Source organism: Mytilus edulis, chromosome 2 (genome assembly GCF_963676685.1).
Source record: "Mytilus edulis chromosome 2, xbMytEdul2.2, whole genome shotgun sequence".
In the NCBI taxonomy this organism is placed as follows: domain Eukaryota; kingdom Metazoa; phylum Mollusca; class Bivalvia; order Mytilida; family Mytilidae; genus Mytilus; species Mytilus edulis.
The window spans coordinates 71,137,394-71,165,273 of record NC_092345.1 but is presented as its reverse complement, the minus strand read 5'-3'; the positions used below and the strand labels follow the sequence as shown (position 1 = coordinate 71,165,273).

Genomic DNA, 27,880 nt, shown 5'->3' with positions numbered 1-27,880 from the left:
TTTCCCGTAATATAATCTATCGAAATAGCTTTGTCACCGGGTTTATACTTTCTTGATCAACACAACAGATGTCACATGTGTAGCAGGATTTGCGTACCCTTCCAGAACAAATGATATTTCCCCCGATATGTGCTTGGTATTGTGTTGGTCAGTCTTTCATTTTCTACTTATGGGTTTAAAACATCCTTTGGTATCTTTCGCCTTTCTTTTTGGAGTAATTGCTGGAACATCGCCAATTCACTTTTACGTTGCAGCCGGCATGATTTGTGCTAGTACTAGTTTTACCAAGAAAGATATTTGATGTAGTTGAGCTTTTGATTTTGCCATTTTCTTAGGGACTTACCGTTGAGATTTTTCCTCGGAGTTTTATTTTTTTTTTCATACTGAATAAGCAATTAACTCTGAATCGTAAGTACTTTATGAAAATATACTCATATATTTGTGTAAATCATGTACATATAAAACGTTGGGCATGATCTTCGGATAATAAGTATAAATAATGAGGTAGAGTAAGAAGTTCTGAATGTATTAGCGACACCCATCTCACACCTCGAATACTAATTTGTAATTTGATGTTTATTACTCTGACTAAATACGAAAACAACACAAATCAAAATAATTTATAACTAATGTTTTCAATTATATGACAATATGACATGCATTCTTGCAATACAATTATTACCAAGCATAATAGGTCTCCCTCAAAGCTGGCTATTTTTCATTTATCTACTGTTTTGTTTGAAAGGCATAGGTCAACTTGTCACAAAAGTAGGCTTGTAACCGAATATAATGACAATTTTTTAGTTGCCATGGTAATTATTTAAAGCACAATTACAATTTGGTTAATGTTGTTTCAATATTATACTTGACAGTTAATGGTAATAATCAGAACATTATGTAACATCAAGATTCCTCATAAATGCATCATATCTTGATTTCTCCAAGAGTACGACATCAAAATATGATAATTATACAATTGTCCCATCGGTAGTGCTTATAATTTTGCTATGCATGTACATTAATTATGTTTCTATATACATTCAATATGATTTATTTAAAATGTACTTTCTACTTCAAACCCTTCCTCGTCCTCGTCGTCTTCCCCCGACTCCGATTGGTTTTCCTCGAATGAATCTAAGTCAGACGAAACTAATGATGAAGATGACGATCGATTTTCCTCGAGTGTTTTAGGGTTTCCAAAAGGCGACGAATCAAGAAGTGCAGTCTCTTCATCTGCTGATCTTGTATTTATTTCTCTGCTAAATGCTCGTACTATACCCGAAACACATCGCTTTGGGAAGAGTGTTTCGTGTGTCAATGGATAGGTATCACTAAAAGCATCATTTTGTAACCCGGATGTTTCCTCACTTATTCGAGAAAGTGACCTCGGAATGTTTGATTCTGCATTTCTGGAAAGGCTCGTGGAATCAGATCTTGATCTTGAAATACCATTTGTCATTGATACTGCTGCAAAACATGCGATAAAAATACAATGAATGAAAAAAAATATACTGTGTTAATCCTTGACGTTTTTATAATATGGGACATTTTCTTACTACACGTCCATATCCCTCTTCGGCAAAACATATATCTAGTTAAACATTTTTTCAATTATAAACATTATAAGCAACCTATAAACAAAGCTGACAAGCCTTATAACATTACGAAGAAACTTATTGTTATTTGTTCTTTAACCAGATACTTTCATTAATAACTTACAGACACAATAACAAAACTGTCACGGAACGAAAGCACCGCAATGAAACATATTCTAGATTTTTCTTCTTTCTTACGCTTTTAACAATAACTTAACAATATATAAACAAAGTCAACATAACACGTACTAGCAAACATCAGAACCTCGAGACCCATAGGGTCGAGGGCCAATACAGCTGACCGAGAATCTATACCAGTGCCAATACAGAAACAGCCAGTTCATAACACTTTTATTAAATAATCCAATTTTTTCAATACAGACTTGTTCTGAATGCTGTATTACATACATTAAATATGAATATAGGGCCAACATTTCCAATACGGACTGGCAATGATGTGAATAAAGGGTCAATATTTCCAATACGGACTGGCAATGAATCCTGAATTACATGCATAATGTTTACATGTTATTTCAGGATTCATTAACAGTCCGTATTGGAAATAATGGACCGGGCCGAAAAGCAATATAGATCACGTGATGTATATGACCAGGACGACGTCACCAGTATGGCAGCATGTCGTTTTGTAGTATTAGGGCTGTCTAAGCGGTCGAGTAGTCTATCGCGTCACGCATAGTGCAAGGCGACTTGGTGCAACGATATCTCAGTAGCACGAGTTCGAATCCCGTCAAGGGAAGGACAAAATTTCAGATGTAAAATTGTTGGGCTGATATTTAGATATTCAATGTAAGAAAAAAAATCTATTCGTTCTATGCCCATATTATTTAAAGTCAATGATCACGTTGCTGAATTCGATAATATTTGGTGTTTTAAATATGAAAAAGAGCAAGTCGCTGTGTATAAATATATGAAGTTTCGAGTGTAGGCTCTCTGCTGACGACTATGACCATAAAATTGTATCACCAGCATGAAATAAACAATTCATCTCTAAATTAATGTATTACTGTTCGCATGCCACGTATTCTGTTTATTACTCATTTACGTGAATTTATAAGAAAACAGGAATATTGAAGCTGAGATTCTGATTGCTTTTAACCTTGATCAGCCAAAAGAATGCAATTCTTTACAAATGTGGACGACTCTTTCCATACAATATTGATATTCTTATAACAACCATCACATGCATGCAAGATTGGGATCGGTGTTGACTGTTATTTCAAGAAAGTCTTCGTGTCTTGTTGACAGTGTTTTGTAAAATGTTATATGTTTTTTTTAACTTTTTTCTCAGCTGTCCCTTTATAACTTATGAGAACTGGTGTAAACGTATGCCATATATCATAACGACAGGGTTACCTGGTATAGAATCTTGTACTTTGGAACAGCAACAACATCTCTGTTTCAGGGCTTTAAACAAATTTTTGTAGCCTCTTCTGTACGATGTATCAAACAATCCATATAGTATAGGGTTGAGTAGTCCAGATAAAGTAGTACTAAGTAAAGCATACAGGACGGAAATATCACTAACTGTTAATCCTGCTTGTTGTAGTGTCATCAATAGCTGTAAATAGTAAATACATATATACATAAACTCATCATAGAAGTGCTGACTACTGGGCTGGTGATACCCTCGGGGAAATAAATTTCTACCAGCAGTGGCATCGACCCAGTGGTTGTAGATAAACTCATCATAGAAACCAGGATTGAAATTTCATATTTACGCCAGACGCGCGTTTCTGTGACATGAGTGCCAACGAGACAACTCTCCAACCAAGTCACAATCTGTAAAAGTAAACCATTATAGGTCAAAGTACGGTCTTCAACACGATTCTTGGCTCATACCTAACAGCAAGCTATAAAGTGCCCCCAAAATGACTAGTGAAAAACCATCCAAACGGGAAAACCAACAGTCTTATTTATATAAAAAACGAGAAAACACTTATGAACCACATTTTTTATGTAGGTTTTATTTGTTTAATAAAGCTTGTAAGATTTCATAACAAACATTTAGAATATGTTCAGTTTAAATATGATGAACGACACTCGTAACTAAAAATTCAAGTTTTGGACACATACAATTCCATTTCAACTAGGAATTAAATATGGATACCATACCCTTTTTATTACAACAGTCGTTACAAAAATAAGAAGATGTGATATGTTTGTCAGAAACTAAATGACATAGAAGTAAACAATTATTATAGGCACCGTACGGCAATCAACAATTAATAAATTATACACAAAATCCAAACCGGACGTTGAAAGGTATTAATAATTCCCAATTACACAATAAGACACTAAGTACATTAAATGGTAGTACTCGTAGTTACTGTCCTTTTTGTTTAAATTAAAAGCCAATAAAAACTAATAAAAAATCATGCATCTGAGACTAAATTATCAATCAGTACACATCCAACATCGTTCTTTACTATAGTCAGATTGGTTTGACGACAGACTAACTAATTAAAGAAACCGCATAAGAATAAGTAATACACAAATAATTGGAAGTGGTATGCTTGGTAATAGGACAACTATCAACCAGTGATCATAGCACGATAATGTAAACAACATGTGTGTGGCATTGTGTGTTCGTACTCATTTATAGAAGAGAAACCATGTGAAGTAGCAAGAGTATAAAGACTAAGCCAAAAACCGATTAAATAAAAAAAAAATAACGTCAAACGTTATCTCTTAATTGTAGTATTCAATGCCATTTATTATGGGTAGTATTTTTCTGATTAAAAGATGTTTACCGCTGAAATGTTCCAAAGGATTTAACCCAAATGAATCTTTAATTAGATTGGATTTAACCAATCGGATGACAGTTTATATATTTTCGAATTATTGGTTCAAATAAGCTTCAAACGTGCTATGAAGTGCTCAACTGCAAAACAAAACGAAATAGCGTCGTTTTGGGGTCTTGTCATTACTAAAATATGAGTCAGATCTTCACATATGTTCCCCAAATGATATTTTGTACTTTGTTTCTTATACAGAGATTTATATGTAGGTAATTTTTGTTCAACTGTGATACAAGTGTGAGGTTTTATAATTAGCTAGCTGTAAAACCTGGTTTAACCCATCGATGCATGTACAAATTATGGAATATGAGTTGCTTCTCAGTCGTTTCGTTCTATCTATGGTGTTGTCATTTTTATGGAATTACTTTTTTTGAAATTACATTGTAGCACGGTATTTGTATCATTACATTTTTTCAAAGATGTCTCCGTGCGTTTTGAGGTATTTATTTGTCGATGGTTTCGAATGTTTGAGTTGGAGCGATTAAGGTAAATCAAGAAATACGGTTCGGAAAAACGAATAACATAAAGCTCTTTTTGTTGTTGTAAAAAAGTATGCTTGAAATGGTTATTTAAGGAATTATATTGTCAACAAGTCGTTACATCACAGGTGACATTTGTGTTATAAAGTGTCCAAATTATATCACATTATTCCTTTTATAAAAGTAGGTAAGTAGAATTTCAAGCTATTTTTATTTTATTCTCGGCTATATAATGAATTTTCTAATCATACTGCTTTCATTATCGTCCATCTGGGATTTAGCAGGTGCCTTTAATGACATCTTTTAGAAAGACGAAATTGATGTATAGTGTCGTTTCTCCATTATTATTAAAAGATGGTGGGTTGTTGTTTTTGTCTGTTTTCCTTTTTTGCCATGGTTTTATCGATTTCTCTTTGACTAATGAATTTGTATTGTCCCTTTGGTATCTTCTAATTGTTTTAAATTAATTTTGGTAATGATATATATACGTTCATTAAAATTCAAGACGTCACTACAGACACGGATATAAATAACAAGTATATACACACACTGTAAGAAGGAAACAAAGTAGATACCGTACAGAAATATGACGTAAAACATTAAGATTAATATAGCAAAACCAGACGACCCTAAATTACCATCAAGTGTAGCAAAACTATCGTATGCAACACAGATTCCACAACTGTGTATTCGTTCTTCTGTGACCGTTCGTCTGTTAGAACTACATATACATGTATCCTGTAATTAGCCAACTATTATCAAATAACAGGTATACACATACATTTTTGCTTTAATAACATTTGTACTTGTACCAATAAAGTTTCCTGTTAACCCACTTCAATGTTGAGCAAGAGGTAATATGAATATTTCTGTTTCATAAGCAGTTCATTTTGGAGTCCTCTTCGTGGTCCGCATTTCAACTATGTCAATTTCTTTGAGAAATTAGAGACAATGATTCAGAATTAAATAACTAAAGTTTCAAGTGTTGGGAGTAATTTTAAGATAAATACAATATAAAAAAAATTATGTACATTATCGGAAAATATAAAATTTATATTTGTACTCGCTAAGAAACAGGAGAAAAGCTCGACGGAGTCTCGCTTTTCGTCCTGTTTCTAAAGCTCATACAAATACATTTTATAGTTTCCGACTACATAGTTCATATATTGTATATATATGAAAGACAATACTGGTTCTCTGAATTATTTCTCAGAATTAACGCCACCAAGACCCTTTTACACGTAAATAAGCTGTATCCAAGTATAAATACTTTAGTTTTGCAATAGAAAGCCTAAAAATGCAAACATCATAAACAATTTAAATTAAGTACAACTATTCAACTTAGATGCGACAATTCGGAAGATTCAAATTTCATCGTGAATAATGTAGAAATTTTGTGTCATAAGGCTATTGAAGTTTTAAAACAAGCTTACCAAAGCAGGAAACCAGGTTATATACAGTAAAATAGACACCGCCATTACCATTTTAACACTATGTATTACAACAACTCCTTCTAACTGCCATCGGATTTCGTCCCGTTGATTTGGACCATTATTTGATCGGTACAAAGAACGTTTAACTTTTTTAAGATTTAATACCATTGATACATTTGTTATAACTGCACAAAGGAAATTTCCATATCCACTCGTTAACAAAGCACCAATGAAAGCAAACTCCTTTGGCTCATTAGGCTCTTCGTTAATCCAAGAACCACACTTGTTTTTAGCTTTTCTAAGTGGTCCAAATCCTAAAACGGGAAAACATGAAACAATTAAGGCGACAGTTATGGCGGTGAATATTGCGAATATAAGTTTAGTTTTGCCGTGGTAACGTGCAGTAAAATTATGTTTGATGTAAAAATGAAGCGCCAAAGACTTGTCTATGCATAAGATTGAAACGATAAATAGTGTGCTCAAACGAAACCAATTCGTTGTCACCTGATAAAATTGACATGAAGCATCACCTCCATACCATTTATCCCTAAAGTAGCTCAGATGACCCAGCGGTGTTGGCACAAGGACTGAAAGTATATACAATATACTTAAGACAACAATGAGGTCATCCGTTGTAGTTCGTTCACTATATTTCTTCCATCGAATTATTACAAATAATGGCAAACAATTCACAAGTATCATCAACACTTCTACGATGATGGTAAATGATCCGCTTATCTCTTGATAAGTGGCACTCTCTGTGTGGCGCTTATGTCCGTAAGAATGTATGTCCATATTGCTCAGCATTTGGTGAAATACAAGCATTTCATTCCGAAGACATTTTAATGTTTTTGTATGGTGATAAAATTAACAGCAACTTTATATGAATCATCACAATTCCTGTTTTGTTTCTTGTCGAAAAGTTTCATTTTCTCAATACGGTCTGAAGTTGAGGTTTTAAAGTAATTCTTGACGGATACTGAATTTATTAGCTTTATAAAATTCCCTTGGTGAATTAATATTACACAAGTTGTACATTTATCTCAAGACTTTTATGTCGACATTTCATAAAAGTGCAGATGAAACCTTTCTACGAATTAAATGACTATTTTCCTGTTAATTTTGATGTCAGAATTGGACTTAATCCTTTATTCCTCATAGTCTAGTTGGATGTCAACGCATTGTAATTAATCCCATATTCCTCATAAACATGATTATTTCATTTCCTCGAGTTCCAATAAACTTTCTAACATTAGAAATCCTCTAGTTGATCAGTTTCATTATGCCGTGTTGATACTCTGAAATTAAAGAGGATATTTTTCATTAATAGAGTTTACATTTTACAACTTCTAGAGAATTAATGTCTGTTATATTTGTCGATATAATTCGATACCTTCCTATCCAGGGCTACGTCTCTAACTAAGCAAAAACTATTATCACATTATTATCGCATGATTAGATAGGTCCTTGGACATTAGTATTCTCTCAACGGTTTCCGCAGTCATTGTAGATTCATCTTTCAACGGATATTGTCTTTCTGTCTAAATTAATGATTTAGACAGTACCGTAAGAGGAATATATGTCCACAAAGTAAGGACCCGGATGTCTAATACTTTGATTGGTATGTATGGTACTGGTATATTAGTTGTAAACTTTTGATCAGAAAGTTCTATATGTAATTAAATTTAAATGGATTCCAAGTTGAATAATTTTGAGGAAGATATCAACTATACGCATACGTCGTTCAGTTCTGATTCAGTAATCATCAAACAGTTTTATAAGTATGACTCTATCTAATTTATCAATAATTAATTACTTTTCCGTTTTAAAAAAGGAACTTTGGGTTGATAAATCATGCATAGTTACTATTTCATGAGATGTTTGTAGTTATGTATTCGGAATAAAATCTTAATTGCTTCCATTTTCTGTCATCAAATTGATACGTAATACCTCTTCTGTATGCAATATGAATCACTGTTTATTCCTGTCAATTTCTGTGTTAATTTCTATAACTAATATGTTAGTGGTAGAATTGTTTTCTGAGTAAATCTAGCAAAAGAAAAACAGAAGGGGGAAAAATGAAGTGAAAACAGTTTTTTTTTTAAATAATCTTGTGTTCTAACTTTTGTAGCAATAGTTTATGTTATAAAAGGTCGAATCTTGTAATCTTTAATACAAACTTGTGATTGTGATAGCGAGTGTTTAATAAAAACGCAAGTACACTTCTGTGGTTTTCTATGTTGTGTTTTGTTTAATATTGTTTGTCTGTTGTTGTTTTTTTTTAGCCATGGCGTTTTCAGTAAATTTTCTACTTGTTTAAAAGAGGGACGAAAGATACCAAAGGGACAGTCAAACTCATAAATCTAAAACAAACTGACAACGCCATGGCTAAAAATGAAAAAGACAAACAGAAAAACAATAGTACACATGACACAACATAGAAAACTAAAGAATAAACAACACGAACCCCACCAAAAACTAGGGGTGATCTCAGGTGCTCCGGAAGGGTAAGCAGATCCTGCTCCACATGCGGCACCCATGTCCCTTTGGTATCTTTGTCTATTTTTTTGAAATTTATGTAGTTTGTTTTCATCATTCCGCTTTATTTTCTGAGCCTATTTTCAGATCACCTATTTTTCTGTAACCCTTTTTGTACTTATTTTTATGTCATATAATACAAAATCTTCCGTCAATAGGTGCTTATTCGCTACTCATGACGGAAAATGTAATTTTCCATATATTGCAAAAATATATCGTATCCTTCCTTGAACGCATAAAAAAGTAGTTGTGCCCTAATTTACAGGATCGTTCGTTTACCAGTGATTATATAAAAATGAACGTACCTACTTAAATGTCCTTTTAATACCGGACTCAAAACTAATTTCCCGCTCATGGCAGCGACTATTAATGAGAAAATGATATTAGCAGCACACGACTTTTAGCACGCATCCGTTAAATTGGTTTTATGATTCAAGATCACGTTGGATTTATCATAATTATTTAGTTATACAATTACTTTCAAATATATATAGCTGTAAATAACAGCTTTGTACGGTGTGTTCCCTTAAAATAAGAACTGAAATATTTCTTAATAACGATACTGCATAACGCGTTAGAATTATTGGTAAAACCAATGCATTAAATACAACATTACTTAAACGAACAGAATAGTTAAACACGAATCTAGTATGAATTTCAATACGACTGACACATCACATTTTTTTCAAATTGGGCTAGTGATTAAAATGGTTGGTTGCAATAATATCTGACTTTTTTCCTAGGAAAAAATAATTAAAACATATTACGTAAATACATGTGCTACATTATAACATTGAATTAGACATACCACAAACAGCAATAAATGTAATGATTGAGGAAACAATAAACATGTATTAACACTGAAATGAGATATATTTTACAATATGAAAACTTAATTAAACGCCTATTTCTACATATACAATATGTATTCAATGGCGTTGTACATAAATGACATATAAAATACAAAAAACGCATACTACCACAGTTAGCCTGATCGATGAACAAAACAAACATGTTGTAACAATGAGATAAGGTACAGTGGAGATCACTTCTAACCTCTCATTAAATCTGTCAGGAGAACTGTTCTAGAACAGTACGTAGAACTGTCAGCCTGACACATTTTAGTCAGTTCTAGGTTAGAACTGTTCTAGCTAGAACTGATTTGGTCAGTTCTAGCTAGAACTGATTTGGTCAGTTCTACCTAGAACTGATTTGGACAGTTCTACCTAGAAATGATCCTGACAGTTCTAGCTAGAACTGACCAGATATTTGGTCAGTTCAACTTCTAGAACAGTTCTACGGTTAGAATTGATTTCTAATTCTACGGCTAGAATTGATTTGTATAAATTCTACGGCCAGAATTGATAAATTTATAAATTCTACGTCTAAAATTGATTTATAAATTCTACGGCTAAAATTGATTTATAAATTCTACGGCTTAAATTGATTTTTATAAATTTTACGGCCAGAATTGATTTATAAATTCTACGGCTAAAATTGATTTATAAATTCTACGGCTAGAGTTGATTTGTAAGTTTTAAGAACACTTTGCCTCAATATACAGGGTTGGGTAAAAAAGCGATTTAAATTATATAGAGTTTTGCTATTTTGCCGGTTTTATTTCAGATTTATTATCGGCAAGACTTAGGCAGCAACCATTTGATTTTCGGGGGGGGGGGGGGGGGGGGGCTATGTTTTTTTTTGGAAAAAAAAGTTTGTTTCCAGTTTTTGGTGAAAAAAAATAATTTGTTTTGGACCCTGAGAAAAAAAATTTGTTTGTTTCATCCTCAGCTGCCACTATATGTAATGCTAAAATTGAAAGAAAAAAAATGTTTTCAGTTTGTCGCTAAAAAAATAGATTGTTTTTCGCCGAAGTCGAAAAAAAGATTTGTACAGAAAAAAAAACCATAGCCCCTCCCAAAAAAATCAAATGGTTGCTGCCTTAGAGAACATGTTTAACCTGTTAACCCCGCCATATTCTGCATGTATGTGCCTGTTCCAAGTCAGGAGCATGTGATTTTCTTTTGTTGATGTGTTACATAATTTTTTGTTTTTCTCTCAATTTTTGTACATAAATTAGGCCGTTAGTATTAGGGGGAGGCATTATTATTTGAATTGTTTTACATTTGTTATTCCGGGAGTCAGGATGGCTTATTATCACATAACAAAATTATAGGACCTCAATAACCAATATAATATCTGTTTACGAGTAGTTTTCATACCTCGGACGACCTGTTTAACAAAAATCTTTTGACCGCATCAATCTAAACTGCCTTTATTTGCTTTTTCTTTCTGCAAATCTATATAGCTGCACAGTACTTCAGTTTTAATTTTAGGTCTAGAGGGACTGTAATATACAAGTAACAGCAATTTTGGAAAAAAAATGTAATTGTTCTCATCAATTTATAGTGCCAGCATGCAGGGGCAGCTAGATCCAGGCTGGGGGTCCAACTATATGCTCCCATTCATATGCATTGATGTTAAAAAAAAAGTGGGGTTCCAACCCCTGGACCCCCTCCCCTTGATCCTCCAATGAGCATGTCCTTGTTTTATTCAAAATATTGAATCATAAACAAATATCAGTAGTTTTTATACTTCAGACTGAGTCGTGTAATAAAATCTTTTGACTGCATCAACCAAAACTTACCATATTTGCTTTTTATTATGTAAATCTATATAGCTGCACAGCAATTCAGTTATAATTTTAGTTCGAGAGGGACTGCAGTATATAAATAACTGCAATTTTGGAAATCAATGACCACAATTTTTTTTTCTCGCATTAATTGAGGGTGCCAGCATTTCCTATTTTTATTCAAAATATCGCATCAGAAACAAATATCAGTAGTTTTCATACCTCAGACTGACTCATGTTACAAAATTATTTGTCTGTATCAATCAAAACTGACCATATTTGACAGCACCAACCAAAACTGACCATATTTGACCACATCAACCAAAACTGACCATATTTGCTCTTTTTTATACAACTCTTATAGTCGAATAGTAAATCTGTTATATTTTTATGTGAGGATGGAGTGTACATGTATAATCATTATAATAAAATTATCTATATTATAGGGTTATTGCATGAATATTGGGGAATATTGTTCCGAGTAGAATTTTATATTCCGCGTGCTTATATTTTTATATCAGGATGGATTGTTCAATATAAACATGATAAAGGAAAGCAACATTGGAAAACAAAATTATGCTCGCATCAGCTTAAAGTGCCAGCATGTCCTCTTTTTAATCAAAGTTTTGAATTGCAAACTAATTTCAGTAGTTTTGATATCTCAGACTGACTCATGGATATAACAAAATTATTTGTCTGCATCAACCAAAACCATGAAAACTGACCATATTTGACCGCATCAACCAAAACTGACCATATGTGACAGCATCAACCAAAACTGACCATATTTACACTTTATAATGTAAATCTTAATATTTATAAAATTGAGAATGGAAATGGGGAATATGCCAAAGAGACAACAACCCGACCATAGAAAAAAACAACAGCAGAAGGTCACCAACAAGTCTCCAATGTAGCGAGAAATTCCCGCACCCGGAGGCGTCCTTCAACTGGCCCCTAAACAAATATATACTAGTTCAGTGATAATGAACGCCATACTAATTTCCAAATTGTACACAAGAAACTAAAATTAAAATAATACAAGACTAACAAAGGCCAGAGGCTCCTGACTTGGGACAGGCACAAAAATGCGGCGGGGTTAAACATGTTTGTGAGATCTCAACCCTTCCCCTATACCTCTAGCCAATGTAGAAAAGTAAACGCATAACAATACGCACATTAAAATTCAGTTCAAGAGAAGTCCGAGTCTGATGTCAGAAGATGTAACCAAAGAAAATAAACAAAATGACAATAATACATAAATTACAACAGACTACTAGCAGTTAACTGACATGCCAGCTCCAGTCTTCAATTAAACTGACTGAAAGATTATGATTTCATCATATGAACATCAGGCACAATCCTTCCCGTTAGGGGTTTAGTATCATACCATCATAACATATATGAGAGGAACATAACCCGTGTCATGCCAACAACTGGTTTTTGAATAAATGTGTTTATATATATATATATATATATATAGCCGCATAGTAAATCACTTATACATGTAGTTACATATCACGATGGATTGTATAATTCAAATGACAGCAATATTGTAACACATTGGCTAAAAAAAAATTTCACATCAATTTAGAGTACCAGCAATTTTCTGCAAGTCCTCTTTTTATTCAAAATATTGAATTGTAAACAAATTTCAGTAGTTTCGATATACATGTATCAGACTGAGTCGTTTTAACAAAATTATTTGACCATATCAACCAAAACTAAACTTGTTTACACTTATCATGTAAATATATATGGCCTCATTGTAAACCAATAATATTTCTATGTCAGGACGGATCGTATGATAAAAATGACACCAACTTTGGAACACAATACACCTATATTGCTAATCCTGGCTGACCCGGCCTCTTGAACTTTTGAAGCATACAACAATCACTTTTCCATTGTGGCGTCAGATATTTTGTTTTATGATGTCAAATTTTTACGGGAACCTGTGCGATATCCAGTAATGGCAGACAAATAGCGGTAAGGTGTATTTTAAGTCAGTTAGTTTGTGATGGTTTTTTTTTTAAACAAAACTATTTACGGCATCATCCAACACTCACATGACTGATTCATATACTTTATTTTAAAATAAAAAGTACATGTATGGGAAGTACACCCCATATGGAATTTACTGACCCCATATATACCGTATTAGGTCACTAGAACACTATGTAACTAATAATATCTTCCCATGACTAACAACAACTAGTCTGATCGATGAACAAATCAAACGTGTATTAACAGCGAATGAGATATGTCTTACAACGAACAACCACAAATATAAAGACTGATAAACAAAATAATATAAAAGATGTATTTACAATGATATCATAGATACATATATCTTACCCCGAACAAACATATTCTTAATATTCCTAATACTAAGGATTTTCTTATCCCAGGCAGATAACCTTAGCCGTATTTGGCACTACTTTTTGGAACGTTTGGTCCAAATGTCTTCAACTTTGTACAAGTTTTGGCTTTCGAACATTTTTGGTCTGAGCGTCTTATGTAGACTACACGCGCGTCTGGCTTATTAAATTATAAGCCTGGTACCTTTTGATAGCTATTATTTGTATGTTTCTCTGTCCTGTATGTTCTCCCGTTTATTTGTATTGTAATCCTGTGATTTAATTTTGCCACTTTAATGTTATATCTAACATTGCCATAAATCGGAAGGTTTGGGTAGCCACAAAACCAGGTTCGACCTATCATATTTCTTAAAATGTCCTGTACCAAATTAGGAAAATAGCCATTGTTATATTATAGTACGTTTCTGTGTGTGTTGCATTTTTTTGTGAGTTTCTGTTGTGTCGTTTTTCTCCTCTTAGATTTGATGCGTTTCCCTCAGTTTTGGTTTGTTGCCCGGATTTGCTTTTTTCCAAATCGAATTATGATTTTCGAACAGCGTTATACTACTATTGCCTTTATTTGCTGAATTAACTTTTATCGATCAGAAATAGAAAACATTTCAAACGGTCAAAACTAAAATGTGTACAACATGTTGGCTTGGTTCAAAACAGATATTTAAATTATAAACACATTTACATAGCACTCGTTCTATTTGAGCAGACAAAATGCGTTGACTGTAAATTTCTATGTCATATACAGTCGCTGACCCGATATCATTTCTCCTCATGAATATTTAGAAAGTAGAGTTGGAACGATATTTAAATATTCATGACGACCGATTCAATCTGTGATTGGAACGACTAAAACTTATTTCTTTTACAATTGTTGGAAAATCATATTTCACTTGTTAATAATTTTTGCTTTAAACCTACAAATTATTATATGTATACTTATTGTAGATATTTTAGTCTATACTCAAACGAATTTGCCATAAATTGGTTTCAACAAATAATGTACATTTCGTTGTGTTGTATATTTCTCCGCCAGATGTGAGGTCTTTTCAAAGGAGAATAACTAAATATCTAAATCAAATAAATAACAAAAACACAGGCCGCTTTTCTTTCTAACCAAACTTTTGTAAACTTTAAAATTTTGTCGGGTTTGTTGTTTCTTAACGCTACAAAAGAAAAAACAAATACATCGTGTGATAAGTCTTTACTTACCCTGTTTGAACTTTTAATAATGCATGCACATGTTGTTGGTAAACAGACTTTTTACAAACGTAGAAACATATATTTGGCTTCGTTTAATCAGGTTGAAGTTAGAAACAAATGATGCAGCGTTTGTACTAACAAACGACAAACTGCAGACGCATTTTTAACGTTTGCATAGTTTGTCACAGTTTATGTAAACTCGTTAGGACAGTAAAGCGGATGTGACACGAATTAGAATTGACGTTATGACGTAAAACGTTTCGAGTGCGATTTAAAAATAATCGAATTCGAATTACGTGTGAACTCAGCAATAATAACTATACATACAATAATTGATAGTTATCATTTGCCTTGCATACACAATCGACTACAATTACAGTTACAATATCACGGACTTACAGTGAATATTGGGTATATTAAGTAAATTTGTGTTCATCTGTTTCGGGGATATTATAATTGTATTCGCCAAATAGAATAGTCGTGATGCCTAAATTTGATTTTTTCGCCAACGTCCTTAAAGGTGCATAATCACAGACGACAAGAGACCAAGAAACGAATAAAAGAACAACATTATATAATACTAACCTTATATGAATATTGAAAGCTAATGGTCGAAATGCACTTTATATCCTGGTGAATTCCCTATACTAACTTATTTGACCTGCAGGACAACAAAAGGCACAATAGAATTAAATATATAATGACAGTAATCAATAATATAAACTGACGATAGACGGAATTATTATAGAACCAAATATCTCTAGAGAATCTTATTTCAGAATAGAACATTACGATCTTCTATATCGCATCTTTAATCTTAGTATCAGATGTCTTACTGTCTTTTCAGTCTGATGACAAAATTATATTGTTTCTTAACATCTGCGTTATTTAAAGATCAATATAAAAAAAATCATCTTATAACAAAATCATAGAAGATTCCGGGTATAATTAGCTAAGGTATTATTTTATTACTCAATGTTACGCACGCATACCTTTAAAACACTAGAACCAATAAAGACAATTTTCATACAGAAACAGACTTTTAACATACTGTGCAACAATTCAGGTAACCGATCACAATATTTTTTTGAACAGAATGACGAACCAATAGTCCGCCTCTAAAACCAAAGAATTCTGACAAGTTATCGGCACCTTCACTTTTTTTTATTATGTTAAAACTTGTTATCAAATGGTAACAGGTCAATGGAAATTACCAAGGTTAAGGAATATATTTAACAATGTATTTCATGTCCGTTATTTATGGCCAATATCCATTTGTGCGAAATAAATCATGTCCCAGGCTTCGTTTTGACATTCACTTTCATTTAATTTAGCTGTGTTAAATGTATGAATGAATGGTTCTTAGGTTTGGCCTCCTAAAGTCTAACATATTAAAGGAGTAGGTCCGGTAAGGGCCGATTTTGGCCTCAAATTTCAGGTTCATCTAACGCAGATTTTGGACACTTTTTAAACACTTAAGTGTCTATTTCAATTGATTCAATTAGTTTATGTGAAAGATTTTAACTCATTTAGTCATTTAAAACGCTCCGATTCAAGCTTAAATATGAAAAATCTATCAAATATGCACAAAAAAACGTCACTTTTCAGATGTTTTTTGTCAAAAATTAAAGTGGCCGCATCCGTGTTTATCCTCAACCTTTATAATATGTTATGTATTATCATCAAATACAACTTACATTTCATTATTATGAATGAACACGAATTCGGCCACTTTCATTTAAGACGTTAGTCATTATGTGATGATCTATTGCCTGATTACAAAAAGTTAAGTGGTTAAGTGATATGGATTGACAGACAACAGAGGATTAAGCATTATGTGTTGATGGATTGATTAATGACACAAGGTTAGTCATTGTGTGTTGATAAATTGATTGATGACACAATGTTAATCATTATGTGTTGATGATTTGATTGATGACACAAGGTTCATCCTTATGTGATGGTGGATTGGTTGATGACACAAGGGTAGTCATTATGTGATAATGGTTTGATTGATAACACAAAGTTAGTCATTATGTGATGATGGTTTGATTGATAACACAATGTTAGTCATTATGTGATGATGGATTGATTGATGACACAAGGTTAGTCATTATGTGTTGATGGTTTGATTGATGACACAAGGTTAGTCATTATGTGATGATGGATTGATTGATGACACAAGGTTAGTCATTGTGTGATGATGTATTGCCTGATTACAAAAAGGTAAGTGGTTTTGTGATATGGATTAAAAGACAACAGAGAATTAAGTATTATGTGTTGATGGATTGATTGATGACACAAGGTTAGTCATTATGTGATGGTGTATTGTCTGATGACACAAGGTTAGTCATTATGTGATGATGGTTTGATTGATAACACAATGTTAGTCATTATGTGTTGATGATTTGATTGATGACACAAGGGTGGCCATTATGTGATGATGGTTCGATTGATGACACAAGGGTGGTCATTATGTGATGATGGTTCGATTTATAACACAATGTTAGTCCTTATGTGATGATGGATTGATTGATGACACAAGTTTAGTCATTATGTGATGATGGTTCGAGTGATGACACAAGGTTAGTCATTATGTGATGATGGATTGATTGATGACACAAGGTTAGTCATTATGTGATGATGGATTGATTGATGACACAAGGTTCATCCTTATGTGATGGTGGATTGGTTGATGACACAAGGTTAATCATTATGTGATGGTGTATTGCTGGATGACACAAGGTTAGTTATTATGTGATGATGGTTTGATTGATGACACAAGGGTAGTCATTATGTGATGATGGTTTGATTGATGACACAAGGTTAGTCATTATGTGATGATGGTTTGATTGATAACACAAGGTTAGTCACTATGTGATGATGATTTGATTGATGACAAAAGGCTAGTCACTATGTGATTATGGATTGATTGATGACACAAGGTATGTCATTATTTGATGATGGTTTGATTGATAACACAAGGTTAGTCATTATGTGATGATGGATTTATTGATGACACAATGTTAGTCATTATGTGATGATTGTGTGATTGATAACACAAGGTTAGTCATTATGTGATGATGGATTGATTGATGACACAAGGTTAGTCACTATGTAATGATGATTTGATTGATGACACAAGGGTGGTCATTATGTGATGATGGTTTGATTGATGACACAAGGTTAGTCATTATGTGATGATGGTTTGATTGATAACACAAGGTTAGTCGCTATGTGATCATCATTTGATTGATGACACCAGGGTAGTCATTATGTGATGATTGATTGATTGATGACACAAGTTTAGTCATTATGTGATGATGGTTCGAGTGATGACACAAGGTTAGTCATTATGTGATGATGGATTGATTGATGACACAAGGTTAGTCATTATGTGATGATGGATTGATTGATGACACAAGGTTCATCCTTATGTGATGGTGGATTGGTTGATGACACAAGGTTAATCATTATGTGATGGTGTATTGCTGGATGACACAAGGTTAGTTATTATGTGATGATGGTTTGATTGATGACACAAGGGTAGTCATTATGTGATGATGGTTTGATTGATGACACAAGGTTAGTCATTATGTGATGATGGTTTGATTGATAACACAAGGTTAGTCACTATGTGATGATGATTTGATTGATGACAAAAGGCTAGTCACTATGTGATTATGGATTGATTGATGACACAAGGTATGTCATTATTTGATGATGGTTTGATTGATAACACAAGGTTAGTCATTATGTGATGATGGATTTATTGATGACACAATGTTAGTCATTATGTGATGATTGTGTGATTGATAACACAAGGTTAGTCATTATGTGATGATGGATTGATTGATGACACAAGGTTAGTCACTATGTAATGATGATTTGATTGATGACACAAGGGTGGTCATTATGTGATGATGGTTTGATTGATGACACAAGGTTAGTCATTATGTGATGATGGTTTGATTGATAACACAAGGTTAGTCGCTATGTGATCATCATTTGATTGATGACACCAGGGTAGTCATTATGTGATGATTGATTGATTGATGACACAAGTTTAGTCATTATGTGATGATGGTTCGAGTGATGACACAAGGTTAGTCATTATGTGATGATGGATTGATTGATGACACAAGGTTAGTCATTATGTGATGATGGATTGATTGATGACACAAGGTTCATCCTTATGTGATGGTGGATTGGTTGATGACACAAGGTTAATCATTATGTGATGGTGTATTGCTGGATGACACAAGGTTAGTTATTATGTGATGATGGTTTGATTGATGACACAAGGGTAGTCATTATGTGATGATGGTTTGATTGATGACACAAGGTTAGTCATTATGTGATGATGGTTTGATTGATAACACAAGGTTAGTCACTATGTGATGATGATTTGATTGATGACAAAAGGCTAGTCACTATGTGATTATGGATTGATTGATGACACAAGATATGTCATTATTTGATGATGGTTTGATTGATAACACAAGGTTAGTCGCTATGTGATCATCATTTGATTGATGACACCAGGGTAGTCATTATGTGATGATTGATTGATTGATGACACCAAGTTAGTCACTATGTGATGATGATTTTATTGATGACACAAGATTAGTCATTATGTGTTGATGGATTGTTTGATGACACAAGGTTAGTCATTATGTGGTGATGGTTTGATTGATGACACAAGGTTAGTCATTATGTGATGACGGATTGATTGATGACACAAGGTAGTCATTATGTGATGGAGTATTGCTTGATGACACAAGGTTAGTCATTATGTGATGATGGATTGATTGACAACACAATTTTAGTCATTATGTGATGATGGTTTGATTGATAACACAATGTTAGTCATTATGTGATGATGGATTGATTGATGATACACGGTTAGTCATTTTGTGTTGATGGATTGATTGATGACACAAGGTAAGTCATTATGTGATGATGGATTGATTGATGACACAATGTTAGTCATTATGTAGTGATGGATTTATTGATGACACAATGTTAGTCATTATGTGATGATTGTGTGATTGATAACACAAGGTTAGTCATTATGTGATGATGGATTGATTGATGATACAAGGTTAGTCACTATGTAATGATGATTTGATTGATGACACAAGGGTGGTCATTATGTGATGATGGTTTGATTGATGACACAAGGTTAGTCATTATGTGATGATGGTTTGATTGATAACACAAGGTTAGTCGCTATGTGATCATCATTTGATTGATGACACCAGGGTAGTCATTATGTGATGATTGATTGATTGATGACACCAAGTTAGTCACTATGTGATGATGATTTTATTGATGACACAAGATTAGTCATTATGTGTTGATGGATTGTTTGATGACACAAGGTTAGTCATTATGTGGTGATGGTTTGATTGATGACACAAGGTTAGTCATTATGTGATGACGGATTGATTGATGACACAAGGTAGTCATTATGTGATGGAGTATTGCTTGATGACACAAGGTTAGTCATTATGTGATGATGGATTGATTGACAACACAATTTTAGTCATTATGTGATGATGGTTTGATTGATAACACAATGTTAGTCATTATGTGATGATGGATTGATTGATGATACACGGTTAGTCATTATGTGTTGATGGTTTGATTGATGACACAAGGGTAGTCATTTTGTGTTGATGGATTGATTGATGACACAAGGTAAGTCATTATGTGATGATGGATTGATTGATGACACAATGTTAGTCATTATGTGTTGATGGATTGATTGATGACACAAGGTTAGTCATGATGTGATGATGGATTGATTGATGACACAAGGTTAGTCATTATGTGTTGATGATTCGATTGATGACACAATGTTAGTCATTATGTGATGATGGATTGATTGATGACACAAGGTGAGTCATTATGTGATGATGGATTGATTGATGACACAAGGTTCATCCTTATGTGATGATTGATTGGTTGATGACACAAGGTTAGTCATTATGTGATGGTGGATTGGTTGATGACACAAGGTTAGTCATTATGTGATGGTGTATTGCTGGATGACACAATGTAAGTCATTATGTGATGATGGTTTGATTGATGACACAAGGATAGTCATTATGTGATGATGGATTGATTGATGACACAAGGTTAGTCATTATGTGATGATGGTTTGATTGATAACACAAGGTTAGTCACTATGTGATGATGATTTGATTGATGACACAAGGGAGGTCATTATGTGATGATGGTTTGATTGATAACACAAGGTTAGTCATTATGTGATGATAGATTGATTGATGACACAAGGGTAGTCATTATGTGATGATGGTTTGATTGATAACACAAGGTTAGTCACTATGTGATGATGATTTGATTGATGACACAAGGGAGGTCATTATGTGATGATGGTTTGATTGATATCACAAGGTTAGTCATTATATGATGATGGATTGATTGATGACACAAGGTTAGTCACTATGTGATGATGATTTGATTGATGACAGAAGGTTAGTCATTATGTGAAGATGGATTGATTGATGACACAAGGTTAGTCATTATGTGGTGATTGTTTGATTGATGACACAAGGATAGTCATTATGTGATGATAGATTGATTGATGACACAAGGGTAGTCATTATGTGATGATGGATTGATTAATAACACAAGGTTAATCATTATGTGATGGTGTATTGCCTGATGACACAAGGGTAGTCATTATGTGATGATGGGTTGATTGACAACACAATTTTAATGATTATGTGATATGATGGTTTGATTCATAACACAATGTTAGTCATTATGTGATGATGGATTGATTGATGACACAAAGGTGGTCATTGTGTGTTGATGGATTGATTGATCACACGAGGTTAGTCATTATGTGATGATGGTTTGATTAATAACACAATGTTAGTCATTATGTGATGATGGATTGATTGCTGACACAAGGTTAGTCATTATGTGTTGATGGTTTGATTGATGACACAAGGTTAGTCATTATGTGATGATTGATTGTTTGATGACACAAGGTTCATCCTTATGTGATGATGGTTTGATTCATAACACAATGTTAGTCATTATGTGATGATGGTTTGATTGGTGACACAAGGGTGGTCATTATGTGATGATGGATTGATTGATGACACAAGGGTAGTCATTTTGTGTTGATGGATTGATTGATGACACAAGGTTAGTCATTATGTGATGATATATGAGATATAATATCGAGCTCATGCCTTGCGAATTGTCTATTTGGATTGTTTTTGTAATTTGAACAAATCTTTAATCTATTAAGTGCTCAAATTATTCCGATATATATTTGAAAAATGAGAAACTGCTTTTTGCATTTAAACAACTAGTTCAAATGGTGGATGTTAATGACATGATGAAAACAACACATGAAAATGTCGAAAACAAAGATTGATTTGTACTCGCTTCGAAACTGGTGAAAAGTTCGGCAAGCATAGCTTATCGTCTGGTTTCTAAAGCTCATACAAATAATTTTCATATTTTCTAACATTGTTCATATATTGAATATGTTCATATTTAAGAACAATTGGTTGATATTTACGTCAATGTTAACTTCTTAATAAAAGCATGTCATTAAAGTCTTTTATGATCTGAGTACCAATTTTTCTCGATTCTATATGATTATTAATAAACGATTGTATCATTATTAGTTCCTTTCATACGACCACTGAGTTTGGATTCCGTCATCATTGCTTATTAATTTATAACTATATAGCTGATATCTACTGACATATGTATATCAATCACATTAGTTTTCGCCGTAATAAGACTTATTTTCTAAATAGAAAGTGAAGTCGATCGTAAATTATTCTATATTGGAACAAAATGCATTATGAAATAAATGTCAAATTTGAAGTATAGCCACTATAATTAATTCAATTGTCTACTTCTTGTGAAAATGCCGAGACATCGATAGTTCATCTGATCATTAACGTCAAACGTGAGTCCATACAACTGCAATATCAAAAGAGGACAAACTTTGCAATTAATTAAATTGGTAAAAACAAAATTTTATAACTTTACTATTTTGGTCTTTCATATCAAAATAATGAGCCGCCCATACAAATGTATCGTTAAGAAACTGTTTGTTATGTTATTATTAATATATAAGTGTTTGAATATTTAAGAATGTTTTGTCTACATTTGAACATATTTAAAAATTTTAAAAAACGTATTTGTGAACCATTAAAAAAGGAAAACTAGGCAACAACTCTCAATCAGATGACAGGCGATTTTTTAACCATCTAAAAAACACTTTAAAGGGGCACTAGCTACGAGATATATAAAAAATCTAAAGTTTGATTTTTTTTTTCAATCAATAATGAAAGTGAAATAGTGAAATAACAATTCACTTTTTGCAGCCAGAGAGGTTCAATTTTGTCAAATTACGCCAAGAAACATTGATAATTAGTTATTCACTTGCAAGTGAATGAGTCGACCTCTTTAAATCCGTATTCATGTGAACTTCAATTTAACCCCTAGCTAGAAATTGACAACGCATGTATTTTACGTGTACTGGTTATTTAAAGAAAAAGAATGTCAACAATGAAAGTGAAACTACGGTAAATCATTTGATTACTAATTCGATGCACATAAAATCATTCTTATATGGTTAAAAGCAATGAGAAACATCTATTTTAATCTATAAAATAAAATCAAACAGACCTATAAAAATCCAATTGCACGTTCTGGTTTTTATCTATTCATATCTTTATTTATGTTTACATCGCTTATATGATCATCTGAGGTCAAATCGATAGTTAATTAGATGGCGTCTGCACTAAAATACACACGAAACGAACCTATATATTATCTACCCCATGCTCTGTAAACTGTTTATTTTAGACTTTTGATAGTTTGGATAAATGTTTTACATTGTTATAAATCAAATATGAGAATTTGAGTCAAATCGGTGACCATGAATTTGACAGCTAGTGTCCCTTTAATAGTGACATATCGAGAAAAGATGTATCTTTCGACTGATTTTCATCGTTCAGACTGATTTAACTTGAAAACAAGTTTACGGACTCCTCTTTTTATAATGACATTAGGTTTAATTACGTATGAAGTTTATTTGAACCAATTTTTATGAAAAGGTCAACGACGAAATGTTTTGAATTAGATAAATATACATTTTTTTTTAAATCCTGAAACTTCAATAAAAAATTATTATTTCAAACGAATTGTTATATTACAATTTCAGAGCATACTCATGTTGAGAAGATACTCCAATTTTTTTTTTAACCAAATTTTGCTTGTTTTCATCTTTTGAGACAAAAATGTCTCGTATGTTTATTTAAAGGATGGAAATGTAAAAACCATATCAAGTTTTGAGTAAATGTGGAGAATTTCTACACCGTTAATCTCTTAAAGTAGCATATATTTGAATTTACTAGGTGAAAAGTAACTTGTATGAAAATTTTGCGTACACAAATCAACGTGGATCAGAACTGTATCGTATGCCCTTTATAATACGAGGTAAGGGTTATTCCAGGACTAGTGTTCTCGTACGGTTTTATACTATAACATTTCATCGATCTAAAAGAAGGTCACATTTGAAACTTGGTTACGCAAGTGAAGACTTATTAAATGTTTTGTTGTTTTCGTGTGATAAAATGTTAATATTTGAATATTATATCATCAAAAAAATACCACCTAAATGTCAAACCCAATTTAATAGTATTTTCAACATTCAGATTTCTCCCATTTAATTATTCTTATTTAAATTCATAGCATGTTGGCAAGACAAAATCTAATTAATTTCGATATGATATATCAAATTAAAACATCAAGAGTTATGCAGGAACGTAAAAAATTATAATATATCAGATTTTAGCATACCAGCATAATAAATATACAATACTAACAAATATTTAACTAACAATAAACTATAAATATTCATTTACATATTCACAATTATGTAGTACATGTAACTTTGTAAAAATAGTTGTTGTCTGCTCTGTGGTCGGGTTGTTGTCTCTTTGAAACATCCCCCATTTCCATTCTTAATTTAATTTCTTGTTAAAAATGAATTTAGAATTTTCCTCGTAGATCGGTATTTTTGTTATTTTACATTTTACAATACTTTTGTTACCGGTATGTTTAAATTGATTGAAAGATTCAAAGTGTATCATTTGATTTAAAGGGGCACTAGCTGTTAAATTCATATGCACCGATTTAAATAAATTTGATATTCGACTTATAACATACTGTGCCGTATATCTAGATAAAATGAAAAATCTAAAATAAACAATTAACGATGCATAAACTCGGAATTATATATAAACATTTTGTTTGTACTTAAGTAGGGCATCTAATTATAATCGAGGCGACCTTCCAAAAAATGCCCGCAATCATATAAACCGTTGTAAGCATAAACATAGATATAAATAGATAGAGAACTCGTGCATTTGGATTTTTCAAGGTCTGTTTGATTTTATATTACAGGTTAAAACAATATGTTTATAATCGTTTTTACTTGTATACGGATAAGTTTTTGAAAATAAAAACAGTCAATCACATTGTTTAATCATGTTTCACTTTCAATGTTGACATTTGTTTCCTTTTACTAGCTGATCACGCCTAGCTCATGCGTATCCCATCTCTAGCTAACAGATTTAATTAAAATTCGCATGAAACATTTGATGAGGTCGAATTGTTCACTTGCAAGTTAATAACTCAGTAGCAATTTTTCTCTATTTATTTGACAAAACTGAACCAAAATGGTTGCTAAACGCGAATGTTTACTATACCATTTCACTTACATTAATGATTGAACAAAAACAAATCATATTCTATTTTTTTTTTATATATATCTCGTAGCTAGTGCCCCTTTAAAACAATGCCTTTTATTAACTCGTCTTTACATTTCAACATATTGTAACTTTACACATTGATAAAACTATTGACAATGTATTAAAGTTCACCAATAATAAGTTTATAGCTCGGTCATTTTATGAAAATACTTACAATATCCATCTCGTAAAACTATCAAAATTTGATTTTGAATATCTTAAGGAGTGGTTTTGTATGAAACTGCTACAAATGTAAATGCACACAAACGTCAATTATATATATAATAAGACATCTAATGTGAGTAAGTGCAGAGTACTATCCTCTCATAACATGCTTTATTTTTACATAATTCAAGCAATTCTTTAGTTGAAATAACCACTCACGTCAAATGGTGAAAGGCATCAAATCTAAAACCAATTCTAAATAATTCTGTTTTCAGCAAATTGTAGTTAAAAGGAAATCATTTACGTGTTTGTGCATCGTTATGCGAAGAAAAATTGTCTTTTTCTAGCAATAACTGTTTTGATAATCTAATCGGCTGGTGATACTAATTCCGGTAATGTTTCCTCTGATGGTTTAGTTCCGTATACAGGAAACCAATTAATGGTCATAATACTTGTATAAGTGCTGCGGAATTAAAAAGCTTTTATCTTTTGTCTCTTTCCTAAAAAAATAATTCCTGCTGTCTAAGAAAAGTGTGACTAACATTTATTTAATTTGTTTTTATATCATGCAAATTATTCAATTTTTTCTATCAATCCTTTTCTTTTATCTTTTTTTAATTGGGGTGCATATTCTGCTGATTAAAGAACATAAAAAATTAGCAAGTGACAGACGATTCCGTAATCTTTTTACACACTTTGATATGTTTGCTTATTTTTCTATAGAACTGTTGTCGTTTTCAAATTTGCTAGATTGAATTGTTAGCTATGATTCATCTTGGTATTATATACAATAGATATAATTCTTGCTTTGTTAAAAAGATACATTGGGTTCAATATGACTACTCTACGACCAATCGGGAAAACATGGAAAAGGTTTTTCTTTTCAATTGTTTCCCATCAAAGTTAATGATAGTTATGGTTTTTGCTTATTATTAAACCGTACTGTATACTTGTTTCACATCCTTTTCCTTAATTGATTGATTTGTATTTTAATCTTTTGAAAGGGACTAAGTGGTCTTCAGTTTAGTCAGCATTCTTCAGATATCACATCAATAGTTAAATTAATTGTGTATAGATTAAATCACACACGAAATGATGATACATATAATCGAGCCAATGCATTGTAAATTGTTTATTTTAAACTTTTTATAATATGGATACACGTTTTAGTATATTATTTATCAAATATTACAATTCGTGTCAAATCGGCAAAAGCGTATTTTCTATACATGCAAAGGAGGCGGTTTGTGCGCATGTAAAACTAGTTTAGTCCTCGTTAATTTTGTGCCTGTATCGAATGATGTTATCTGGACCATGTATTGTTCTTCGATGTATCGTATTGTGTTAGTTATTTTTATCATGTGAGTCGAGTTTTAATGATATGACATGCTAATAGTAGAGAAAAATAATATACGCCCGTTACATTCCTAAAAACGGAATGAATAAAAACATATATCAAATGTCTGTACACATCGAGTCCACAAAATATACTAAATCCATGATAGCTTAGTCCGTCGTGACCTTTAAACGAGGAATTTATATCCAATTTGTGTAGAAAAACCTATGTTTAATGAGATGACGTAGACGATCTCTCTATTAACATCTTTTTTCTTTTTTCTTATATGATTATGTTATATATAGATATACGAAAACGAAGCTTTCTTATAATATTTATGGATATACTAGGATAGTATGAAGGGTATAATCTAGACGAACAATTTGTTTTGTTTCCTCTGAACCGGAGAAAAACAATTATTTCACTTATTTCCAATTCTGCCCAACTGTCAGGTTTTGTGATTGATTAGGAGAAGACCTGTTTGCCGT

General features: G+C 32.4%; 1 protein-coding gene across 1 annotated transcript; it reads right to left on the bottom strand.

Annotated features, from left to right (window-relative positions):
• Window positions 1–606: 606 nt before the first annotated feature.
• LOC139512832 (galanin receptor type 1-like) lies at window positions 607–26,149 on the bottom strand. The gene is made up of 5 exons (XM_071300765.1): window positions 26,067–26,149; window positions 15,657–15,732; window positions 6,327–7,624; window positions 2,970–3,174; window positions 607–1,467 (listed from the first exon to the last, which is right to left on the bottom strand). Exons 3-5 carry the CDS (start codon window positions 7,149–7,151, stop codon window positions 1,055–1,057), a joined length of 1,443 nt encoding a protein of 480 aa, XP_071156866.1. The 5' UTR covers window positions 7,152–7,624; window positions 15,657–15,732; window positions 26,067–26,149; the 3' UTR covers window positions 607–1,054.
• Between the last annotated feature and the right edge of the window lie 1,731 nt (window positions 26,150–27,880).